Genomic DNA, 23783 nt, shown 5'->3' with positions numbered 1-23783 from the left:
GAGATAATGGGACCGAGATTACCACGCCGAGATTACAGAAGTTCGAAGTTGCCGGCATTCAAATGTTCTACCAACTAGCGTTAACTAAACATCTGTGGTTAACCACAGAATCCACTGGACAGAAGACAAACGATATGGTTGCACAATATCATCACCACGTATTTATTGACTGAGTTCTATTTCTACAATTCGCTTCCTGGAAGTCGTCATCCAATCACTCCTGGATCAGTGCTGGATCTGAAATGAAGAATTATTAGTGAATGAGGAGTCATGTCACCAAACTAGAGAGACGCAAACATCACAGAATACTTGACATTTACTACTACTACTACTATTACTACTACTACCACCACCACCACTACCACTACTACTACTACCACCACCACCACCACCACCACCATGGTCTGGAGTGTGCCACGACTGGTATATCAAAGGCCACCACCACCACCACTACCAATACCAATACCACCACTATTACCACCACCTGAGGTTTATGACTTAATAGATTAGACAATTCAGATATGTTAAAAATAGTTTAATACTTCGCTGATTAAGGTTTCACATAACACTTTTTCTGTAACGTTACAAAACACAATTGGCACAATTATTTTTCAGTAAACATTTAACATAAAGTCTATGCTCACAGCCACAAATATTCGTTTCAAGGTCCTTATTGCAACAGACGTTTACATGGACATCCAATTAATGTTCACGTTCTATATATTAACATATCTCTCTGTCACGGGGATTCTATAATTCCCGTAACTGAATAAAACACGATTATCAAAATATCTCTCCTAACTGTATATCTATTAGATCTCTCTGAAACACTAGCTATTTATTATCAATCAGAATATTGCCTGGGGGTACAAGGCGGCACCGAATCTTATCATCTGATATTTCCACCGCGACCAAGCGGTATTTTTTTCCTCAGATCGTCAGACTTAATGTCGCCAATTCGCTAGAGATTCCACGGTCGCGCGGAGGTATTACGTAACAAGTTGCCCACCTGGGCTACGTGCAATGAAACTGCACACGGCCCTCTAACACAATTAATATCGCCACAGGCGAAAACAAAATTAGGATCATGTTCCGTCACACACCCCCACCTCAAAAAGGATATTTCCTCTACTCTAGGAATATGGAAATATACTACATTAAAACAAAAAGGTTCGTTAACCGACGCATACGGGCATTTATAACACATGTAATAATAAGGTGACTACCAGTAATCACACTGAGTCTCTGAGTCCCTGGTATACAAATAAAATATATATAAACAAAACAGAAATCAAGAATGTCAACACATTATCATAACGTTCAACTTCGGGACAGGGAATCAGCGATTACATTGGATGTGCCCTTGATATGTCCAATGGTAATTGGGTATTCTTGCAGAAGAAGACTCCATCTCAAAACTCTCTGGTTGGAGGCTTTCATTAGGATGGTCCCGTCCGTCTTCGTCTTCTTGGAACAGCACAGCTCCAGCACCCACGTCACTGGCATCCACAGCTAGCTTGAACGGGAGACGAGTAGCGCCTCTGCTTGAGACGGTTGAATGACTTCTCGCATTCACCTGACCAATGGAACTTCGTTTCCTTCTTTTTCAGCGTCGCACGTTTTCCAGGTTTTCTCCGATAGGCATGCTGTCGAATCGGTGTAGCGTTGGGTTCCAAGCGCACATCTTGGCTTAAGGTATTGGTAACCGTTGGAAGGTTCTGACAAATGGAAACATTGTCTTGTTTCAACGTAGTCAACTTTGCTCGCTGGGGGCTCAAGTCTGCTAGAATCTGGCCGTTGGCCAACTTGACCTCTGCAGTCTTGACGTCATCACAGGAAATTGAGTGTCTCTCAATTTGGACCGGTCTCTCTGGAACTATCGGCAGTCTGTCAAAATAACCTTTTAGCAAATTGATGTGACAATACCTACTTTTTGCTAACCCTATCAGGAGTGTTTATCACATACCCTGTCTCATTAACTCGTTTGTGCACAACATAGGGCCCGAAATACCTGTTCTGCAATGAACCCCGTTTAATGGGAAGGTACAGCAGCACCTTATCCCCTGGTTTAAATTCCTGACTCTTAGCCTTCCTATCAAACATTGATTTTATTTTGCTCTGAGCATGGCTCAGTTGCTTCCTAGCTAGTTCGGTCGCCGGCAACCTCCTATCTCCAACTCTCTTATTCATTAATACTTTCTTGTCCATATCATAACCTGACATCTGATCCTCCTTCTCACCCTCTGTTAACAATGTAGTGCGAGCTGCCAACAATTTTGGATCAGCCCCCTGCTCTAGAATTAACTCTTGTCTATTACAAGATAAATCCCCTCTATCAAACACAACTGGTTCAATTCCCCTCTGCGGGAGATCAACAGGTTCCACCACATTTAATTCCTCAGTTGACTTATCTACCATTTTACTGATAACCTCATCCACTCCAATTTCATGGCTCACACACGTATCAGACAAATCACAAATATCCTTTGCGTCTTGTGCTAACCTACTGGCCATAGCCCTAGTCTTTATACACGCAGGATAACTAATCTCATCAACCTCACACTCTTTTATGGGTAAAGGGCTGTCTGTTATTAACAATTGGTCACATTTCGGCTGACAACACTGACTAGTCAAATCATTACCCAACAAAACTCCTATGTTTTCAACAGGCAAGTCCTTCACAACACCCATAATGACTGGTCCCGTCACAAACTTCGAACACAAGAAAACCTTATGTAACCGGACAACCATTTTTTCTCCAGTAACTGAGCTTAAGGCCAAACTTCGTCCTGTATCGGAATTTTCAATACCAGCTAAACACTTTTGCGTTATCAGACTCTGACTACACCCGGTATCTCTATAGATTGATATTGCCTTAGGACACAACTCTTGTTTAACATCACAAACCATACCAGTGGACACATACGGGTTTACTTTTTCTGCCATGGGACTAACCATTAACTCTCTCGCTAACGGAGCTGACCTCACTAAACCGACCACTTGCGCATTATCGCGTTTCCTTTTAAAACAGTCCCCGATAAGATGGTTATCCTTTTAACAGTAACTGCAATGTGGACGAAAAGTTCGTGCAGGTCTATCCTTACTTTGCCCACCAGGTGCATTCCTTGCCTGACTAGCTGACCAACTAGATGACTCTCCCCGATAGTTACTTTCCCGGGAAAAACCTGGCTGAAATTTCTTCTTATCACCCTGTTGTTTAGAGCTACCCGGTACTGCCTGAGCTTTGTGTATTAACACGTAATCATCTGCCACTATGCCTGCCTCCTCTATCTTTTTGACATCACGATCCTCTAAATGAATACGTAAGCTAACTGGTAATCCATTTTTAATGTCCTGTAAGATCAACAACTCCCGTAACTCGGTATATGACTCTACCTGATGAGAAATCACCCATTTATCAAACATCCCTGCCTTCTTAGCCACAAACTCACTATAAGACTGACCCTGCGTTTTTCTCAACTCGCTATACCGTAAACGATAATCCTCAGGTCGTAATTCATACGCCCTCAACACCGCAGCCTTAACTAGGTCGTACTGACTTGCTCGCTCATCACTCATTGAATTATAAGCTACACTAGCCTTCCCCTTAAACTTAGACACGGCCAACAATGTCCACTTAGACTGCGGCCAATTTAGCTGCTTAGCGGCCCGTTCAAAAAGTTGGAAGAACATGTCTACCTCCTGATCGTCAAATACAGGCACTGATCTATAAGCCTCCGACATGTTAAAACCATTTCCTGCCTCACGTCTAACTTCTTCAGTATTCAACTTTAACTCATGTTCCACTTTTAATTTTTCTAACTGGAATTCTCTATCCCTCTCTTCTCTCTCTCTCTCTCTCTCTCTCTCTCTCTCTCTCTCTCTCTCTCTCTCTCTCTCTCTCTCTCTCTCTCTCCCTATCTTCTTTTTCTCTATTTCTATCTTCTCTTTCTCTCTCCCTCTCTTCTCTTTCTCTCTCTCTCTCTCTTCTCTTTCTAATGCACGTTCTTCTCTTTCGTACTCAAGTTTTTTAAAAGCTAATTGTTGTTCCACACTTAACTCATTTATTTCTATCTCTGGAACAATCTCACTGTCTTCCATAACAGGCCTATCACCAAAAACATCCTGGATAATAATTGTCTTTATATCACCTAAGGTTTTAGCTGATGTTAAATCAATTTCTCGCTCACCCGCGATTTCAACTAACTCGGCCTTACGTGCTCGCTTAATCTCCACTACACTGAGCGTAGGCCTATCCAGCAAATTCTTATCCATGTTTAGATATGACGCACTTAATATTAATTAATTTTCTAGTGAACAACGTTGCTACTTCTAGTTAATTTGTAAAATTAATTTATAAAGCCCCCATTTACAAACAATACTTTTTTAAATATGCATGTCCCGTTTCAGATCCGGGACGAGCGCTCCAATTTTCTACTCCTGTCACGGGGATTCTATAATTCTCGTAACTGAATAAAACACGATTATCAAAATATCTCTCCTAACTGTATATCTATTAGATCTCTCTGTAACAGGCAGTTCAAAACCGCTTTGGCTCGTCTAGGTATGATCAGAGATACGATCTTATATAAAGTATATATTATTATAGCACGTATAGTTCACTAGAAACACAACAAAAACACAATACACTTTGGAATCTGTATTAATCTACGCTGACAAATGTACAGCCGTAGTAGTTAATTAATAACAACAATAATAATAACAACCCACAACTGATCACTTAATTAGTTAATCTCTAGGTGTCTAGTTACACAATATGCGAATCACTTCACCGTGACACAACACCCACACGTGTGATAATTGAGAAACGCTTCCAGGAGAAGTTAATTAATAAAGGAATTACAACACCATTCCTAACTGGTTAATTTTTAATTAACCCTTACTACTCGTTCAGTAACGTGTGATAATTTAGAAACGCTCCCAGGGGAACTTAATTAATAAAGGAATTACAGCTCTATTCCTAACGGGTTAATTAACCCTAACTACTCATTTAGTAACCTTGTAACACAGAATTAATACTGGTACCTATCACAATAAAGACAATAACCTACAGTTTACCTAGATCTTCTAGGATGACTAGCTAAGCTTTATATTACCAAATACTCGTATAAAATATAGAACAGTAAGACTACGATTTACTTCGTCAGATGACCGAAGACACTGTCTAAAGAATATTGGTATAATACAGTATTAAAATATTTAAAGTCACATCAATCACATCAAGGTTATACACAGAGCAGAAATAATATTTACCAAGTCCTAACGGACTACGTTCCCTGGAAGCTTCCTTTTTCGTTCTCCTGATACCTCTAAAACACTAGCTATTTATTATAAATCAGAATATTGCCTTGGGGTACAAGGCGGCACCGAATCTTATCATATGATATTTCCACCGCGACCAAGCGGTATTTTTTTTCTCAGATCGTCAGACTTAATGTCGCCAATTCGCTAGAGATTCCACGGTCGCGCGGAGGTATTACGTAACAAGTTGCCCACCTGGGCTACGTGCAATGAAACTGCACACGGCCCTCTAACACAATTAATATCGCCACAGGCGAAAACAAAATTAAGAGCATGTTCCGTCACACTCTCTCTCTCCTCTTTCTCTCTCTCTCTCTCTCTCTCTCTCTCTCTCTCTCTCTCTCTCTCTCTCTCTCTCTCTCTCTCTCTCTCTCTCTCTCTCTGTGTGTGTATGAAACTATCATTTTATTAACCCTACCACCACTTTTCCTCAAAAGCAATATTTCAAAGGTATTGTTAACAGAGAAAATGTTATAAAATATTCTAACTTGGTATTAGCCTAGGCAGACCTATTACGTATTTCCCTATTTGTTATGCGTCATAACACAGATCTACATACTCTGACTCGCAGATGAAATACGTCTTGTGGAGGCAGTCTCTGTCATTCCATTTGTGGACTCCTCCAGAAAGGTGCAACTGCATGCAGTTCTCTTGACCCCACGAGTTGGACGGGTTGCCTGGATGCCAGTTCGTGTAGGTGAACTTGATTCCGCTATTCAACCACGTCCAACGACCCTCACTGAACATGTCGTTACCGCCCGTCCATACGTCGGGGTTAGATCCTGCATTTGATGAAATTCACTTAACACAGATGCTGTCTGTTATATACTCATTGAAAGAATACCGTGTGCATTTTATGATATAACATTCCAATATTCAACATATGTTGGGCATTTATTTAAAGATATACGTCAGGGTTAGATCCTGCATTAGATGAAATTCATAACAATGTGCGCGATTTATGATATAACATTCCAATATTCAACATATGTTGGGCATTTATTTAAAGATATACGTCAGGGTTAGATCTTGCATTTGATGAAATTCATAATAATGTGCGAATTTATGATATAGCATTCCAATATTATACATATGTTGAACATTTATTTAAAGATTCACGTCAGGGTTAGATCCTGCATTAGATGAAATTCATAACAATGTGCGCGATTTATGATATAACATTCCAATATTCAACATATGTTGGGCATTTATTTAAAGATATACGTCAGGGTTAGATCCTGCATTTGATGAAATTCATAATAATGTGCGAATTTATGATATAACATTCCAATATTCAACATATGTTGGACATTTATTTAAAAATACACGTCAGTGTTAGATCCTGCATTTGATGAAATTCATAACAATGTGTGCGATTTATGATATAACATTCCAATATTCAATATATTTTGGACATTTATTTAAAGATACACGTCAGGGTTAGATCCTGCATTTGATGAAATTCATAATAATGTGTGCGATTTATGATATAACATTCCAATATTCAACATATGTTGGGCATTTATTTAAAGATGCACGTCAGGGTTAGATCTTGCATCTGATGAAATTCATAATAATGTGCGCGATTTATGATATAAAATTCCAATATTCAACATATGTTGGGCATTTATTTAAAGATATACGTCAGGGTTAGATCCTGCATTTGATGAAATTCATAATAATGTGCGCGATTTATGATATAACATTCCAATATTCAACATATGTTGGGCATTTATTTAAAGATACACGTCAGGGTTAGATCCTGCATTTGATGAAATTCATAATAATGTGCGCGATTTATGATATAACGTTCCAATATTCAACATTATTATGTTGGGCATTTATTTAAAGATATACGACAGGGTTAGATCCTGCATTTGATGTAATTCACTTAACAGTCGATTGTCCCTTACACACCCATTTGTAAGAATACTGTGTGCGATTTATAATGTAACACACCGATATCCAACATAAGTTGGACATTTATTTAAAGATATACGTCAGTGTTAGATCCTGCATTTGATGTAACTCATTTAACATAGACTATTATCGCTTAGACACTCATTTAAAAGCATCTACGAGCGATTGATGAGATTCAACATATGATGGGCATTGATCAAAGATATAAAGAAAGAAAGAAATGTTTTATTTAACGATGCACTGAACACATTTTATTTACGGTTATATGGCCTGAGAGATATGGCTAAGGACCATACAGATATTGAGAGAAGAAACCCGCTGTCGCCAGTTCATGGCCTACTCTTTTCGATTAGCAGCAAGGGATCTTTCATATGCACCATCCCACAGACAGGGTAGTACATACCACGGCCTTTGAAATACCAGTCGTGGTGCACTGACAGGAAAGAGAAATAGCGCAATGGGGCCACCGACGGGGATCGATCTAACACCGACCGCACATCAAGCGAGCGCTGTACCACTGGGCTAAGTCCCGCCCCTTGAAAGATATACGTCAGGGTTAGATCCTGCATTTGATTTAACTCATTCAACACAGACGATGGTCTCTTATACACCAATTTGAAAGGATACTGTGTGCGATTTATAATATTACACGCCGTGGGAACGTTTCTTTTACCTAGGTGAGAGCACAGAAGACAGTTGTTCCTATTCCCTAAAGAGAATGGTGCCCTTTTTTATTTATGTGTGCCCTTTTTGTCTCGCTGTAGAAGACCATTTCTATAGTCCATCCCACAGGGAACACCTTTTTCATACTATGGAATTTATTACAAGTTATTTATGTCTGAGCCGATTGATTTGTAAATTAGACACATAAATAGTATATTTTTGTTATTTCTAAAAACCTTTTGCTTTTCTTTTTACGTCAAACCAAACTGAAATTAGTTATTTTGGACTAGGTTAAACTTAAACTTAGTTTTTGTTTTACAACACAACTAGAGCACATTGATTTATTAATGTGATAATTTTGACATATAGTCGTAGGGAAAACCAACTAAGGATTTTTTTAATGTATTTTCCCACAGACAGGACAGCACATGCCACGGCCTTTGATATGTCTACCGTGGGGAATTTGTTGGAACGGAAATAATAACAAAAACAGAGAATGCATCCATCGAGGGGGTTCGATTCTTCAACTCAAGCACCTCAGGCGATAGCTTTTGTTTTTTTTAAATATTGCAACTAGATGAACATGTTAAGAAAACGTATATACATGCAAAGAAAAATGTCTGTACGTGTAAAGAAAATGTATCTGTTCAGGGACGATATAGTATTTTGAGAAAGGGGGATTCAATTTAATAACTTTGGCCGTCAAATTGTAGCATATGTTGTACACGTACACCCTGCCCTCCACCCCACCCCCACCCCCACCCCCACCCCACCCCACCCCACCCCACTCCTCTTGGATCCGCCACTGATGTTTACGTAAGTTATTCTTACCTGGAGCTGTTACGTTGTTAATAAGCGATACAAGAAATGTGTCCTCTGCTGCACTGTGTATTTCCACGAGATACCCATCAAATTCTCGACAAACTTCCTACAGAACAACAGAACGAAGAAAACATTTTATCAGTTTATTAGGTGTGGCTTGGGACATTTTTGCACCTGTATGTGTGACTGACTGCCTGAGAACAAAGTGCTGTAGATATCACGACAAACATATCAGAGGCAATGGTTTGTGATGTTTTGTCTCTGGAGAATGAAAGAAAGAAAGAAATGTTTTATTTAACAACGCACTCAACACATTTTATTTACGGTTATATGGCGTCAGACATATGGTTAAGGACCACACAGATTTTGAGCGGAAACCCGCTGTCGCCACTACATGGGCTACTCTTTCCGATTAGCAGCAAGGGATCTTTTATTTGCGCTTCCCACAGGCAGGATAGCACAAACCATGGCCTTTGTTGAACCAGTTATGGATCACTGGTCGGCGCAAGTGGTTTACACCTACCCATTGAGCCTTGCGGAGCACTCACTCAGGGTTTGGATTCGGTATCTGGATTAAAAATCCCATGCCTCGACTGGGATCCGAACCCAGTACCTACCAGCCTGTAGACCGATGGCCTAACAACGACGCCACCGAGGCCGGTCTGGAGAATGAAGTTGTGGTGATATTACAATACTGTATGGTCTCGCGATTAGACGTCCATGTGTCGATTCATCGATTCGGGCAAGCTGTATCGCGATATGTGTTTTAACATTTTTAAGACAGTGTTACTCACCATAGCACTAACAAAGTCTTCTGGTTGGTGTACGTATAGGTAGCATGATGCTTGAAATTCGACCATCGGACTTCGACAACTGCCATTAACTGGAAAGGGAAGAAATGTTGCTGTACATGCCAACACAATTATTTTCGGAAATTTTGAACTGTTTTGCTTGACATGGACACATCCTTCAGGAAATTCGGAGAATATTCCCAAGAGATACGTGCTTGAACCTCCAGTAGATGTATCAAGTGGTTAATTGATTTGAAAATTGCAACATTTGATCTAGAATCCATTACCACTAAAAGGCCTCTCTAGTTCTTATCGACTATAAGCATGGATACATTTACTTACTCACAGATTATAATAGCACATTTTACGGATTTCCTGGAACACTTGTTGGAACGAGGAGGGGTGGGTGGGACCTAGCGTTCCGGTCTCTTCTGAAGATGATTTTGATTTTACGCATCTCGGAAAGTTTGCTTAACATTTTAAACCACGGTTGTTTGGTGTCCGAAATTTGGTTACTTCGACATTAGGTCGATGAAGAAAGAGAACAAATCCACAGATGAATGTTGTATTATTGACCTGAACCCTGCTCTGCCATTAATTGAAAAAAAAATACAGGCCACATGTTTTTTAAAGTCTGGACTCGAGGCTTCTTGCCCATACAAATACCATATGTAATTAACGTCCGGACATTCAGCTAACGTTATAACCCAAGGCCTTGCCGTTATTTTTAATGACATTCTAAATCAAGTTATTTCTAATGACACTAATTTACAAACTTGGTCATAACGTTTTCGTAGATAGTAATTAACAAATATCTTACAGCAATTTCATTAACTTCCACATACTATCCGTCAAATATAACCTACAAGACATTACGATAAGATAAAATAGTATGTGATATTTATTCTTCACGAAGTCAAAATATGAAACGACGTTATTCTCTCGCAGTCATTAAATGGGAAATTTCTAATGTTTTGTTTTCAAACAATGTAATTATACCTACTGCCAGGTAGAACAAGAAAGGCCAAGGAACAAGCGATTAAAATCCAGGTAGATCCCATGCTGACTGTCTGTGACGTCTCACAGGCGAACTGTATTAAATACTGACTTGACCTGACTTCCTGATAACAAAATACAAATGTTAAGGTGTTCCAGAATTGTGCTTCTTTGTCTAAAATAAGCTTTGAAATAGTGCCACGGACACAGCAAACAAAAACAAAAACACATATAAATGTATATACACACACACACACACGTACACACAGCCGAACACACAAGTTTAACACTAAGTAACAAACTAAGTCTCCAAGAAACAATAAATATCATATAAAAGGAAACCATCTGTTCGTTCCTTTTGTTACTGTGCTTTATCACGTCTAATGCTGTTTGCAGTTGATCATATTAACTGGTATGTGCCGTGCCAGTGCAGTCAGTTTAGGCGAGTTTAGAGAGGGCAGTGTGTACTATTGTATGGTCCATTTTATCTGATACCGACAAGAAAAAAACACCCTAGAATTCAGAGTGGTACCCTTACCGCTAGTGCTATCATATGGCTCTGAAAGCGCTACCAAATCTTCGTTACCGCTTTTATTACAATTATGCATATTCTTAGCCCTTTACTTCCATTAAATCACTTATTTCATATTTCCATTCTTAAGATAATAATGGCATAGCTGTCGTTATCCCTTTGCAAACTGTTTGATTCATCAGTACGGCAATGTCTTGTAATGGTAGTTGTATTCTGATACGCTCTGGTTCACAATTTTAAATACAATCTTCAGCTTTGAACAAGATGTATTGATGGTAAGCAGGTATCATGGAGATGGTTCATATTAAAGTCTCTGGTACTCATACTGGATTTGGTCAAACTTTTCTAATTGTCTGCCTTGCTAGCCTCCAAATGAGGTTATTTGTTTTCAAGCAATTTTAGCTAAATGGTTGTGGTTTTGTTTTATCATTGGTATCATCCATTACCAGTGGCTGTGATCCAACACATGCACCAGAAACATAAAATTTCAAACATTTCCTCCAACAGTGAGAGCCACCTCCAGTCTATCAGTGTTGTCCCAAGCTGTATTAGGTTAAGTGGTGATTGAAAAATATTAAAGTGCTAACACGTGGTAGCCTTTAGTTTCAGAAGACATAGAGCTCTATCTATTATCTTCAGCAGGGAATATAACGCACGCTGTCATGTCACTCTGGATTAGTTCAACATAATTAAGAATGTAGTATTGCATTAATATTAAATTTTAGGAAACATTAATATACAGCTGGATCACATACCAGTGTATTAAAGCAATTCATAAATATATAAACTTTAATATAATAAAAGTTTGTTGTTTTGATATTTTAAGTTGTGGACTCAACAGTATGCCTATTTGGGTGTGGTCATGTTATGATCCTAGACCGTCTGTGCATCAAGCGAACGCTTTAACGCTGGGCTACATCCCATCCCCTACACAGGGTAGGAAACGAAGATCAAACACAGACCCCAACTCACTGCAAATGACAAATTTGAAACACAAAAGACATTTATACCACAAACTTATATTGGTCGACCGGCCTCGGTGGCGTCGTGGTTAGGCCATCGGTCTACAGGCTGGTAGGTACTGGGTTCGGATCCCAGTCGAGGCATCGGATTTTAAATCCAGATACCGACTCCAAAACCCGAGTTTGTGCTCCGCAAGGCTCAATGGGTAGGTGTAAACCACTTGCACCGACCAGTGATCCATAACTGGTTCAACAAAGGCCATGGTTTGTGCTATTCTGCCTGTGGGAAGCGCAAATAAAAGATCCCATGCCGCTAATCGGAAAGGGTAGCCCTTGTAGTGGCGACAGCGGGTTTCCTCTCAAAATATGTGTGGTCCTTAACCATATGTCTGACGTCATATAACCGTAAATAAAATGAGTTGAATGCGTCGTTACATAAAACATGTTTTTCTTTTTATATTGGTCGATTCCAAGAATAATATTTTTCTACTTATATCGATTGATGCTATTAAAAAAATCATTTCTCTTAACCAGATTGTGTAATGTTTGTTTTTATTATATACATAGCAATGTAATATATAGATCTACAGAAACAATAAAAGTGATATCCGATGAAAGTCATATTTTCACTGTATTTTACCTACAGTGAAACTATAGAAACCGTATTTACTTATTTTTTAAGTTCATGATTAAATTATCTCCCTTTGTCTCGCTTTTGTGGGGGTGTTTTTTTGTTTTTTTTGGAGGATCAATTTGTCAGGTATAGCAGTATTATTAAATAAATGAATTTTCTGGAACACTGCCATGGGAAGAAATATACCATGGCGTTACATGTTTTCGATAGGATAAGCGAAAGATATTAAGAAAAAGCGAAATATATTGTCAAAATATTGGAAAGATGTATATAATAAATAGACCATTTCATGGTGTGTGTTTTTAAAACGATTTTTATGTCAACTCGTGATGTGTGAAAACCATATTTTCCTAAACGTGATTGCTCAAAACGTGTTTCATTTGTCTTGACATAATGACTAAATTACATGTATGATTACTCTAAAACAATTCGTTCAGTACATGTTTCATGAATACACCAGAATGTGTATTTTTCCCTGCTGATTTTCTGGCCAATATTTTCAGATATACTTCTTTATGTCTACGGGATTCGTGTAGATTTGAAAAACAAATGTGAGACATTTTGAAATCGTTATTCTATATTTAATTGTGAAATAAACGTCTCGTGGTCATGTTGCCGCAACGATGCTATCATTACTTCAACGTTTGTTTTGTGTTGTGGAAATGTCTGCTGCGGTACTGGTATTTGTTTACATTGGGTTGGGTTGTGTTGTTGTTGTTTTTTGTTGTTGCTGTTGTTGGGTTTTTTTAAAAGGATGAACACAATGCTAAATTTATTGACAGTTTCCACTATTTGTTTTAAGGGGTAAAGAATGGGTGTCTTGGTTTGTGATTTAGTAGTGTCGAGGTAATGGGACCGAGATTACCAGGCCGAGATTCCCGAAGTCCGAAGTTACCGGCATTCAATGTTCTACCAACTGGCGTTAACTAAACATCTGTGGTTAACCCTAGAATCCACTGGACAGAAGACAAACGATGTGGTTGCACAATATCATCACCACGTATTTATTGACTGAGTTCTGTTTCTACAATTCGCTTCCTGGAAGTCGTCATCCGATCACTCCTGGATCAGTGCTGGATCTGAAACGAAGAATTATTAGTGAATGAGGAGTCATGTCACCAAACTAGAGAGACGCAAACCTCACAGACTGGTCTAAAAATACTTGACATTTACTACTACTGCTACTAATATTATTACTACTACTACTACTACTACTACTACTACTACTACTACTACTACCCATCACTACTACTACCACCACCACTACCACCACCACGGTTTGGAGTGTACCACGACTGGTATATCACAGGCCACCACCACCACTACTGCCAATACCAATACCACGACTATTACCACCACATGAGGTTTATGAGTTAATAGTTCAGACAATTCAGATATGTTAAAAATAGTTTAATCCTTCCATGATTAAAGTTTCACATAGCACTTCTTCTGTAACGTTACAAGACACCATTGGCACTATTTTATTTTTTAGTTAACATTTAAGGTAAAGTCTATGGTTGCCACAAATATTCGTTTCAACTTAATATTCAACGTCCTATATATTCATGTCCTATATATCATATCTCTCTCTCTCTCTCTCTCTCTCTCTCTCTCTCTCTCTCTCTCTCTCTCTCTCTCTCTCTCTCTCTCTCTCTCTCTCTCTCTGTGTCTGTCTCCTCTGTGTGTGTGTGTGTGTGTGTGTAACTCCCCTTGTATTAACCCTACCACCACTTTTCCTCAAAAGCAATATTTCAAAGGTATTGTTAACAGAGAAAATGTTATAAAATATTCATTAAGATGGACACGCCAAAACTAAGGTTACAATTCTAACTGGGTATTAGCCTAAGCAGACCTATTACGTATTTCCCTATTTGTTATGCGTCATAACACAGATCTACATACTCTGACTCGCAGATGAAATACGTCTTGTGGAGGCAGTCTCTGTCGTTCCATTTGTAGACTCCTCCAGAAAGGTGCAACTGCATGCAGTTCTCTTGACCCCACGAGTTGGACGGGTTGCCTGGATGCCAGTTCGTGTAGGTGAACTTGATTCCGCTATTCAACCACGTCCAATGACCCTCACTGAACATGTCGTTACCGCCCGTCCATACGTCGGGGTTAGATCCTGCATTTGATGAAATTCATAATAATGTGCGCAATTTATGATATAACATTCCAATATTCAACATATGTTGGACATTTATTTAAAGATATACGTCAGGGTTAGATCCTGCACTTGATGAAATTCATAATATCGTGCGCTATTTATGATATAACATTCCAATATTCAACATATGTTGGGCATTTATTTAAAGATATACGTCAGGGTTAGATCATGCATTTGATGTAATTCACTTAACAGTCGATTGTCCCTTATACACCCATTTGTAAGAATACTGTGTGCAATTTATAATATAACACACCGATATCCAACATAAGTTGGACATGAATTTAAAGATATACGTCAGTGTTAGATCCTGCATTTGATGTAACTCATTTAACATAGACTATTATCTCTTAGACACTCATTTAAAAGCATTCTACGAACGATTGATGAGATTCAACATATGATGGGTATTGATTGAAAGATATAAAGAAAGAAAAATGTTTTATTTAACGACGTACTGAACACATTTTATTTACGGTTATATGGCGTCAGAGATATGGCTAAGGACCGTACAGATATGGAGAGAAGAAACCCGCTGTCGCCAGTTCATGGCCTACTCTTTTCGATTAGCAGCAAGGGATCTTTCATATGCACCATCCCACAGACAGGGTAGTACATACCACGGCCTTTGAAATACCAGTCGCGGTGCACTGGCAGGAACGAGAAATAGCGCAATGGGGCCACCGACGGGGATCGATCTCACACCGACCGCACATTAAGCGAGCGCTGTACCACTGGGCTAAGTCCTGCCCCTTGAAAGATATACGTCAGGATTAGATCCTGTATTTGGTTTACCTCATTCAACACAGACGATGGTCTCTTATACACCAATTTGAAAGGATACTGTGTGCGATTTATAATATTACACGCCGTGGGAACGTTTCTTGTACCTAGGTGAGAGCACAGAAGACAGTTGTTCCTATTCCCTAAAGAGAATGGTGCCCTTTTTTATTTATGTGTGCCCTTTTTGTCTCGCTGTAGAAGACCATTTCTATAGTCCATCCCACAGGGAACACCTTTTTCATACTATGGAATTTATTACAAGTTATTTATGTCTGAGCCGATTGATTTGTAAATTAGACACACAAATAGTATATTTTTGTTATTTCTAAAAACCCTTTGCTTTTCTTTTTACGTCAAACCAAACTGAAATTAGTTATTTTGGACTAGGTTAAACTTAAACTTTGTTTTTGTTTTACAACACTACTAGAGCACATTGATTTATTAATCATCGACTATTGGATGTCAAACATGTGATAGTTTTGACATATAGTCGTAGGGAAAACCAACTAAGGATTTTTTTAATGTATTTTCCCACAGACAGGACAGCACATACCACGGCCTTTGATATGTCTACCGTGGGGAATTTGTTGGGACGGAAATAATAACAAAAACAGAGAATGCGTCCATCGAGGGGGTTCGATCCTTCAACCCAAGCACCTCAGGCGATCCCTTTAGGTTTTTTTTTTTAATATTGCAACTAGATGAACATGTTAAGAAAACGTACGTACAAGCAAAAAAAATGTCTGTACGTGTCACGGGGATCCTATAATACCCGTAACTGAATAAAACACGATTATCCAAATATCTCTCCTAATTGTATAACTATTAGATCTCTCTGTATCGGGCAGTCCAATACCCGAGTGGCTCGGCTCTAGGTATAATCAGAGATACGATCTTATATAAATATTTATATATATAGTACGTTTAGTTCACTAGAAAACACAACAAAACACAATACACTTTGGAATCTGTATTAACACTACGCTGACAAATGTACTTGCCGCAGTAGTTAATTAACAACATCAAATAATAACAACCCAGAACTAATCACTTAATTAGTTAATCACTAGGTGTCTAGTTTACACAATATTCTAATCACTTCACCGTGATACAACACGCACACGTGTGATAATTGAGAAACGCTGCCAGGGGAACTTAATAAATAAAGGAATTACAACTCTATTCCTAACTGGTTAATTTTTAATTAACCTTTAACTACTCATTCAGTAACCTTGTAATACAGAATTAATACTGGTACCTATCACAATAAAGACAATAACCTACAGTTTACCTAGGTCCTCTAGGATGACCGGCTAAGCTTTATATTACCAAATACTCGTATAAAATATTAGACAGTGAAGCCTACAATTTACTTGGTCAGATTACCGGAAACACTGTCTAAATAATATTGGTATAATACAGTATTAACATATTTAAAGTCATATCAATCACATCAAGGTTATACAACAGAGCAGAAAAATATATTTACCAAGTCCGGACTGAACTTATATATTTCGTTCAGTGGACGACGTCCGTTCCCCAGGATACTTCCAATGTTTCTCCTCGATATATCTAAAACCCTATCTATTTATTCAAAAATCTCAGAGACAGCGAATATCGCCTGGGGGCACAACGCGGTACCTCACCTATCATGTGATATTTCCACAACTCCCAGAGTCGGTATATTTTCTTAGAAGCCTAGACTGGTCGTCGCCTAGTTCGCTAGAGATACCATGGTCGCGCGGAGGTATTACGTAACCAGTGGCCACATGGCCTCCACACGTGGTCTAAGTGCATATTGGGAACAGCTCGACCACCGTCGCGCGGGGGTATTACGTAACCAAGCTGCACACGGCCCTCTAAAACAATTAACATCGCCACAGGCGAAAAGATAAGAGCATGTTCCGTCACAGTACGTGTAAAGAAAATGTATGTGTTCAGGGACGATATCATATTTTGAGAAAGGGGGATTCAGTTTAATAAGTTAGGCCGTCAAATTGTAGCACGTGTTGGATCCGCCACTGATGTTTACGTAAGTTATTCTTACCTGGGGGCTGTTATGTTGTTAATAAGCGATAGAAGAAATGTGTCCTCTGCTGCACTTTGTATTTCCACGAGGTACCCATCAAATTCTCGACAAACTTCCTACAGAACAACAGAACGAAAAAAAAAATGTATCAGTTTATTAGGTGTCGCTTGGGACATTTTTGCACCTGTATGTGTGACTGACTGCCTGAGAACAAAGTGCTGTAGATATCACGACAAACATATCAGAAAAAATAAAAGTTTGTTGTATTGATATTTTAAATTGTGGAGTCAACAGTATGGCTATTTGGGTGTGGTCATGTTATGATCCTAGACCGTCCGCGCATCAAGCGAACGCTTTACCACTGGGCTACGTCACAGGGTAGGAAACGAAGACCAAACACAGACCCCCACTCACTGCAAATGACAAATTTGAAACACAAAAGACATTTATACCACAAACTTATATTGGTCGACCGGCCTCGGTGGCGTCGTGGTTAGGCCATCGGTCTACAGGCTGGTAGGTACTGGGTTCGGATCCCAGTCGAGGCATGGGATTTTTAATCCAGATACCGACTCCAAATCCTGAGTGAGTGCTCCGCAAGGCTCAATGGGTAGGTGTAAACCACTTGCACCGACCAGTGATCCATAACTGGTTCAACAAAGGCCATGGTTTGTGCTATCCTGCCTGTGGGAAGCGCAAATAAAAGATCCCTTGCTGCTAATCGGAAAGAGTAGCCCATGTAGTGGCGACAGCGGGTTTCCTCTCAAAATCTGTGTGGTCCTTAACCATATGTCTGACGCCATATAACCGTAAATAAAATGTGTTGAGTGCGTCGTTAAATAAAACATTTCTTTCTTTCTATTGATTGTATTATAAATTTATTTTTCTTATGTAACGCTTAGTTTGCTGAAACGTTTAATATGTTATCGACTAACAGAGCCTTTTTAACGATTGTAGTTGCATATAATATTAGTGGCTGTATATTAAACGTGTTTTTGATCCTTCTAATATTTTTACAATTCCAAGAATAATATTTTTCTACTTATATCGTTTAATGTCATTAAAAAAAATCATTTCTCTTAACCAGATTGTGTAATGTTTGTTTTTATTATATACATAGCAATGTAATATATAGATCTACAGAAACAATAGCCGATGAAAGTCATATTTTCACTGTATTTTACCTACAGTGAAACTATAGAAACCGTATTTACTTATTTTTTAAGTTCATGGTTAAATTATCTCCCTTTGTCTCGCTTTTGTGGGGTTTTTTTTTTTTTTTTGAGGATCAATTTGTCAGGTATGTTTGCACAGCAGTATTATTAAATAAGTGTTAATTTAATTTTTTAAACTTAAATAAAGATAATTTTTATTCAAATTTCTTTTAAAAAGTCTATGGGCAAGTGAATTTTCTGGAACACTGCTATGGGAAGAAATATACCATGGCGTTACGTGTTTTCGATAGCATAAGTGAAAGATATTAAGAAAAAGCGAAATATATTGTCAAAATATTGGAAAGATGTATATAATAAATAGACCATTTCATGGTGTGTGTGTTTTAATACGATTTTTATGTCAACTCGTGATGTGTGAAAACCATATTTTCACTCATTGCTTCGCAATTCGTGAAAATATGATTTCCACACATTAGTCGTTGACGTAAAAATCGTATTAAAAAAAAGAAAACATTCTATCAATTCTATAGACCAGATTGAAAAAAAAAACTTGTTTATTGCTCTTGGGATTTTTCCTAAACGTGATTGCTCAAAACGTGTTTCATTTGTCTTGACATAATGACTAAATTACATGTTTGATTACTCTAAACCAATTCGTTCAATACATTTTTCACGAATACACCAGAATGTGTATTTTTCCCTGTTGATTTTCTGGCCAATATTTTCAGATATACTTTTTTATGTCTACGGGATTCATGTAGATTTGAAAAACACATGTGAGACATTTTGAAATTGTTATTCTATGTTTAATTGTGAAATAAAACGTATCGTGGTCATGTTGCTGCAACGATGCTATCATTACTTCAACGTTTGTTTTGTGTTGTGGAAATGTCTGCTGCGGTACTGATATTTGTTTACATTGGATTGGGTTTGTTGTTGTTGTTAGGGGAGTTGGGTTTTTTTAGGAGGGGGGTAGTTTTTAAAATTGTTTTTATTGGTTGTTGTTTTGTTGTTGTTGTTGTTGTTGTTTTTTGTTGTTGTTGTTGTTGTTGTTTTTGAAAGGATGAACACAATGCTAAATTTATTGACAGTTTCCACTATTTGTTTTAAGGGGTAAAGAAAGGGTGTCTTTTTTTGGTCTTTTTTTTTTAAAGATTTATTGCCCCCAGAACATAGACAGTGAACAGGTTGGGGAGCCGTTGTCACTGCCTTACAAAGTACATATTTAAACAATAGTATCTAAACAATATATGCTATTTAAATATGTTAATGCTTTCTGTGGTATTTATAAGACGGAAAGGGAGAGAGACAGAGAGAGAGAGAGAGAGAGAGAGAGAGAGAGAGAGAGAGAGAGAGAGAGAGAGAGAGAGAGAGAGAGAGAGAGAGAGAGAGAGAGAGAGAGAGAGAGTGCAACAGCAGTAGATAAGTATAAAGAAGTTGTGGGGATATTGAGAGAGTATTAGAGAATGACATTTTAATTAGTACTCTATTTCCAAGTGAACTGTAAAAGCATTATTTTTAATTAAAACATTCTTTCAAAGAGTGTTTTATAGGGTGTCCATTGCTTATGAAATGCTTCATAGTTGCAATTTTTGTAATAAATATATTTTTCTATTTAAAAATTATTTTGTAGAATATTTTTCGCGGCATTGACATGTAAATTTCTTTTTTGTATTTTCATACTGTAAATATAATATTTTATGTTGATAGTCAGCCAATTTACAAAATCACATAACTATGTCTCTGCTTAGAGTGATATTAATTCCAGTTTCATTTCTTATCCATTCTTCTATTGCTTCCCACAGAGAATGTACTAAACTACATTCAAATAGAAGGTGTTGTATGGTTTCAGGTGATTTGTTGCAAAAACTACAGGCACTGGAATCAATATAATTAATCATATTTAAAAATTTGTTAGTTGTAAGAATTCGGTGTATGATTTTATACTGAAACCAAGATAATGTTGTGCTTTTGACAGATCTAAAGGGTAGAATGTAATATTTTTTCCCAATCATATATATCATAGATATATCCTTCCTTAAAATATTTTATTTGTGATTTTGGAATGGTGGTTTGAGTGTTCAGTAAATCATATATATGTTTGCAACCTTTTGGATCTTTGAACAAAACCTTTAAGTTATATGGAAGAACAGGATTTTGTAATGCTATAAAAACGTCATCATTTAAATTATCTAGGTTGTAAATGAATGATTTTATAGCACTGACCAATGAAGCATATTCCAGAAAATTGGTAATTATGTCGTATTTCTCTATGAACTGTTCATATGTTAGAAAGTCTCCTTGTTCTTTCAACAAATCGTTAATAAAGATAATACCTTTTGAGATATATCGTTTTAGTATAAATGGCTTTTTTATCTATACATATTTTACTGTTGAACCAAATATTGATCTGGAGAATATCATCTACGTTTACTGGAATTTGTTTTTCTTGTATCCTTAACCAACTAACCAATGTGTCTCTCCAAAATGTATTTTTTATTGAACTTTTTTTACAGTATAGAAAATGGTCACCATATATAATTAAATCACGTGTTGATATATTTGTAGAAGCTTCCAACAAAATGGTCCATTTTGGGTTATTTAAAAATATCCGTCGGATCCACGAACTTTTCAAAGCGGTCATAAAATTATTTATGTTTATCATTTTGATGCCACCATTTTTATAGTCTTGCGTTATTAACTTTCTTTTAAGTTGTTCACGGCCGCTATTTCAAATAAATTGGAAAAATAATGTATTTATATGTTTTAGCAAACGTTCGCTTGGATTTGGTAATGTTTTCAGTAGGTATGTTAGTTTAGGAACTATTAACGTTTTCAGGACTGTAATTCTTCCTAAAACAGTAAGTTTTCTGATAGACCATAGCTTCATTAACTTTTGTATTTCGATAATCTTGGGATTATAATTTAAATCAATAATTTCTTCTAGGTTAATGGAAAAGTTAATACCGAGAAGGTTAAACTGTGTACTGTCCCATTCTAGTTTCCATCGAGTGTGATGGTAAACTTCATTTGAAAATTTCTTGCTACCTATCCAAATATACTCTTCAAAAGAAGAAACGCAAAACCACATTGTCGTAACATTTGGAGAATTGATTTAATTATTGAATGGTGAGTCCGATAATTACCAAATGTTGCAGGATTGTTCACAATTCACTCTAGTCCATTGTGAGTAAGTGATAGGACACACCACCAAGGTCAAGGTCATCTGGAGTCAATACCGGGTGTGGCCTCCGCGTGTGTTGACAACTGCCTGGCACCGCCTGCCCATTGAAGCAACCAGAGTACGGATGACGTCCCGGGGGATGGTGGCCCACTCGGCCTGCAAGGCTGCTGCCAGCTCGGGCAGGGTCTGGGGCTGTGGTTGTCGCTGTCGGAGGCGTCGGTCCAACTCGTCCCATAGATGCTCAATTGGGTTCAAATCCGGTGATATCGATGGCCAAGGAAGGACATTAATGTTGTTGTTCTGTAGGAAAGCCGTTGTGAGACGTGCTGTGTGAGGCCTGGCGTTGTCATGTTGGAACACTGCGTTGGCGTTGGCCATAACTGGAACGATGTGTGGCCGGAGGATCTGGTCAATGTAGCCCTGTGCATTCAGGTTGCCCTGCACGTGGACCAGGTCAGTTCTGTCAGTGTGTGAGATGGCTGCCCACACCATGACACTACCCCCGCCGAATCTGTCCACTTCCTGCACGCAGTTTGCCGCATAACGTTCACCACGACGCCTATACACGCGACATCTTCCATCATGACGTCGGAGCAGAAATCGGGACTCGTCACTGAACCACACCTGTCTCCATCGCAGTTGAGGCCATTGTCGATGAATCTGGCACCACTGCAGTCGGAGTCGACGGTGTTGTGGTGTTAAGATGACACCTCGAACTGGACGTCTGGCACGAATTCCTACCTCACGTAGGCGGTTCCGTACGGTCTGGTCGGATATCCTGCGCAAACCTGGTATTGCTGCGGCTGTGGAGGTGGCAGTAGTCAATCGTTCCCGAAGGTGGCGTACCCGGATGTAGCGGTCCTGCCCGGGGGTAGTGACCCGTGGTCGACCGGATCTAGGGAGGTCACGTGTTGATCCATGTTGCTGGTAACGGTCCCACAGTCTGGAGATGGTGCTTGGGGACACATGGAATGCCCTGGCAACGGCCGTTCTGGATTCGCCTGCGTCTAGTCGGCCGATGACATTGTTTCTCTGCGGTTCACTGAGACGTGGCATGTCCTGGATTGTCAACTGTCGGCCAGATACAGAGGCCAGGCAAGCGAACACCCTGCACTTTTATACTGTCGGTGTTCATGTTGCACGTGCAGACAACGCACGTGCAGTGGTGACATGGTTTGCACGTGGCTGCGTTTTTGCGAATATTCACATTTTGGAACTTTATTGTACAGTAGCTGCGTTTTATCGAATGTAACCGTGGGAATGTGTTTGGGACATGCAATGACCTTATATTCACAAAGCATGAACCGGTAGGAAACATAAAATCGGAGTTATAACCCATTTGTACCCTTTTGCGTTTCTTTTTTTGAAGAGTATAGCTTTTGATTTGGTGTAGTTAATTTTTAGGCCAGATATTTGTGCATAATAATCTAGGATAGGTAGAACACCCTGCAGGGACTCAGGACAGCCGTCTAAAATAAAACTTGTGTCGTCTGCATACTGCGATATTAAATATTTTTCACCATCTATAGTGATACCTTTTATATTATTGGAGTTTTTTACTATGATAGCGAGGATTTCAGCACATAAAATAAATATATAAGGAGACAAAGGGTCGCCTTGTCTACAGCCCCTTTTCTAGTTTAAATGGCTCTGAAAGAAATCCATTCTGAATTACTCTAGATACCGAGGGTGTCTTGGTTTGTGATTTAGTAGTGTCGAGGTAATGGGACCGAGATTACCAGGCCGAGATTGCCGAAGTCCGAAGTTACCGGCATTCAAATGTTCTACCAACTGGCGTTAACT

General features: G+C 38.6%; 2 protein-coding genes across 2 annotated transcripts; both read right to left on the bottom strand.

Moving 5' to 3' along the window:
- Positions 1 to 138: 138 nt before the first annotated feature.
- LOC121372270 (perlucin-like) lies at positions 139 to 10649 on the bottom strand. The gene is made up of 5 exons (XM_041498559.1): positions 10522 to 10649; positions 9522 to 9610; positions 8737 to 8833; positions 5882 to 6104; positions 139 to 237 (listed from the first exon to the last, which is right to left on the bottom strand). Exons 1-5 carry the CDS (start codon positions 10577 to 10579, stop codon positions 207 to 209), a joined length of 498 nt encoding a protein of 165 aa, XP_041354493.1. The 5' UTR covers positions 10580 to 10649; the 3' UTR covers positions 139 to 206.
- Positions 10650 to 13622: 2973 nt separating this feature from the next.
- On the bottom strand, positions 13623 to 23755 carry LOC121369907 (perlucin-like). The gene is made up of 5 exons (XM_041494987.1): positions 23720 to 23755; positions 17640 to 17737; positions 15689 to 15699; positions 14545 to 14767; positions 13623 to 13721 (listed from the first exon to the last, which is right to left on the bottom strand). Exons 1-5 carry the CDS (start codon positions 23753 to 23755, stop codon positions 13691 to 13693), a joined length of 399 nt encoding a protein of 132 aa, XP_041350921.1. The 3' UTR covers positions 13623 to 13690.
- Between the last annotated feature and the right edge of the window lie 28 nt (positions 23756 to 23783).

This window comes from Gigantopelta aegis, chromosome 4 (genome assembly GCF_016097555.1).
Source record: "Gigantopelta aegis isolate Gae_Host chromosome 4, Gae_host_genome, whole genome shotgun sequence".
NCBI lineage: Eukaryota > Metazoa > Mollusca > Gastropoda > Neomphalida > Peltospiridae > Gigantopelta > Gigantopelta aegis.
Note: the sequence above shows the minus strand (reverse complement) of the source record. Positions and strands in the feature narration are given on the sequence as shown.

What these genes read in the sequence shown, in the direction of transcription:
- LOC121369907 (XM_041494987.1), bottom strand. Translation starts at nt 23,755, where the DNA reads ATGCCGGTAACTTCGGACTTCGGCAATCTCGGCCTG. An exon ending in ACTTCGGCAATCTCGGCCTG is followed by an intron (nt 17,738 to 23,719) that starts GTAATCTCGGTC and finishes GTTGTTCTGTAG; the next exon opens with GAAGTTTGTCGAGAATTTGA. An exon ending in TATTTCATCTGCGAGTCAGA is followed by an intron (nt 13,722 to 14,544) that starts GTATGTAGATCT and finishes TCTTCGTTTCAG; the next exon opens with ATCCAGCACTGATCCAGGAG.
- LOC121372270 (XM_041498559.1), bottom strand. Translation starts at nt 10,579, where the DNA reads ATGGGATCTACCTGGATTTTAATCGCTTGTTCCTTGGCCTTTCTTGTT. An exon ending in AAGACTTTGTTAGTGCTATG is followed by an intron (nt 8,834 to 9,521) that starts GTGAGTAACACT and finishes GTTGTTCTGTAG; the next exon opens with GAAGTTTGTCGAGAATTTGA. An exon ending in TAACAACGTAACAGCTCCAG is followed by an intron (nt 6,105 to 8,736) that starts GTAAGAATAACT and finishes CATCAAATGCAG; the next exon opens with GATCTAACCCCGACGTATGG.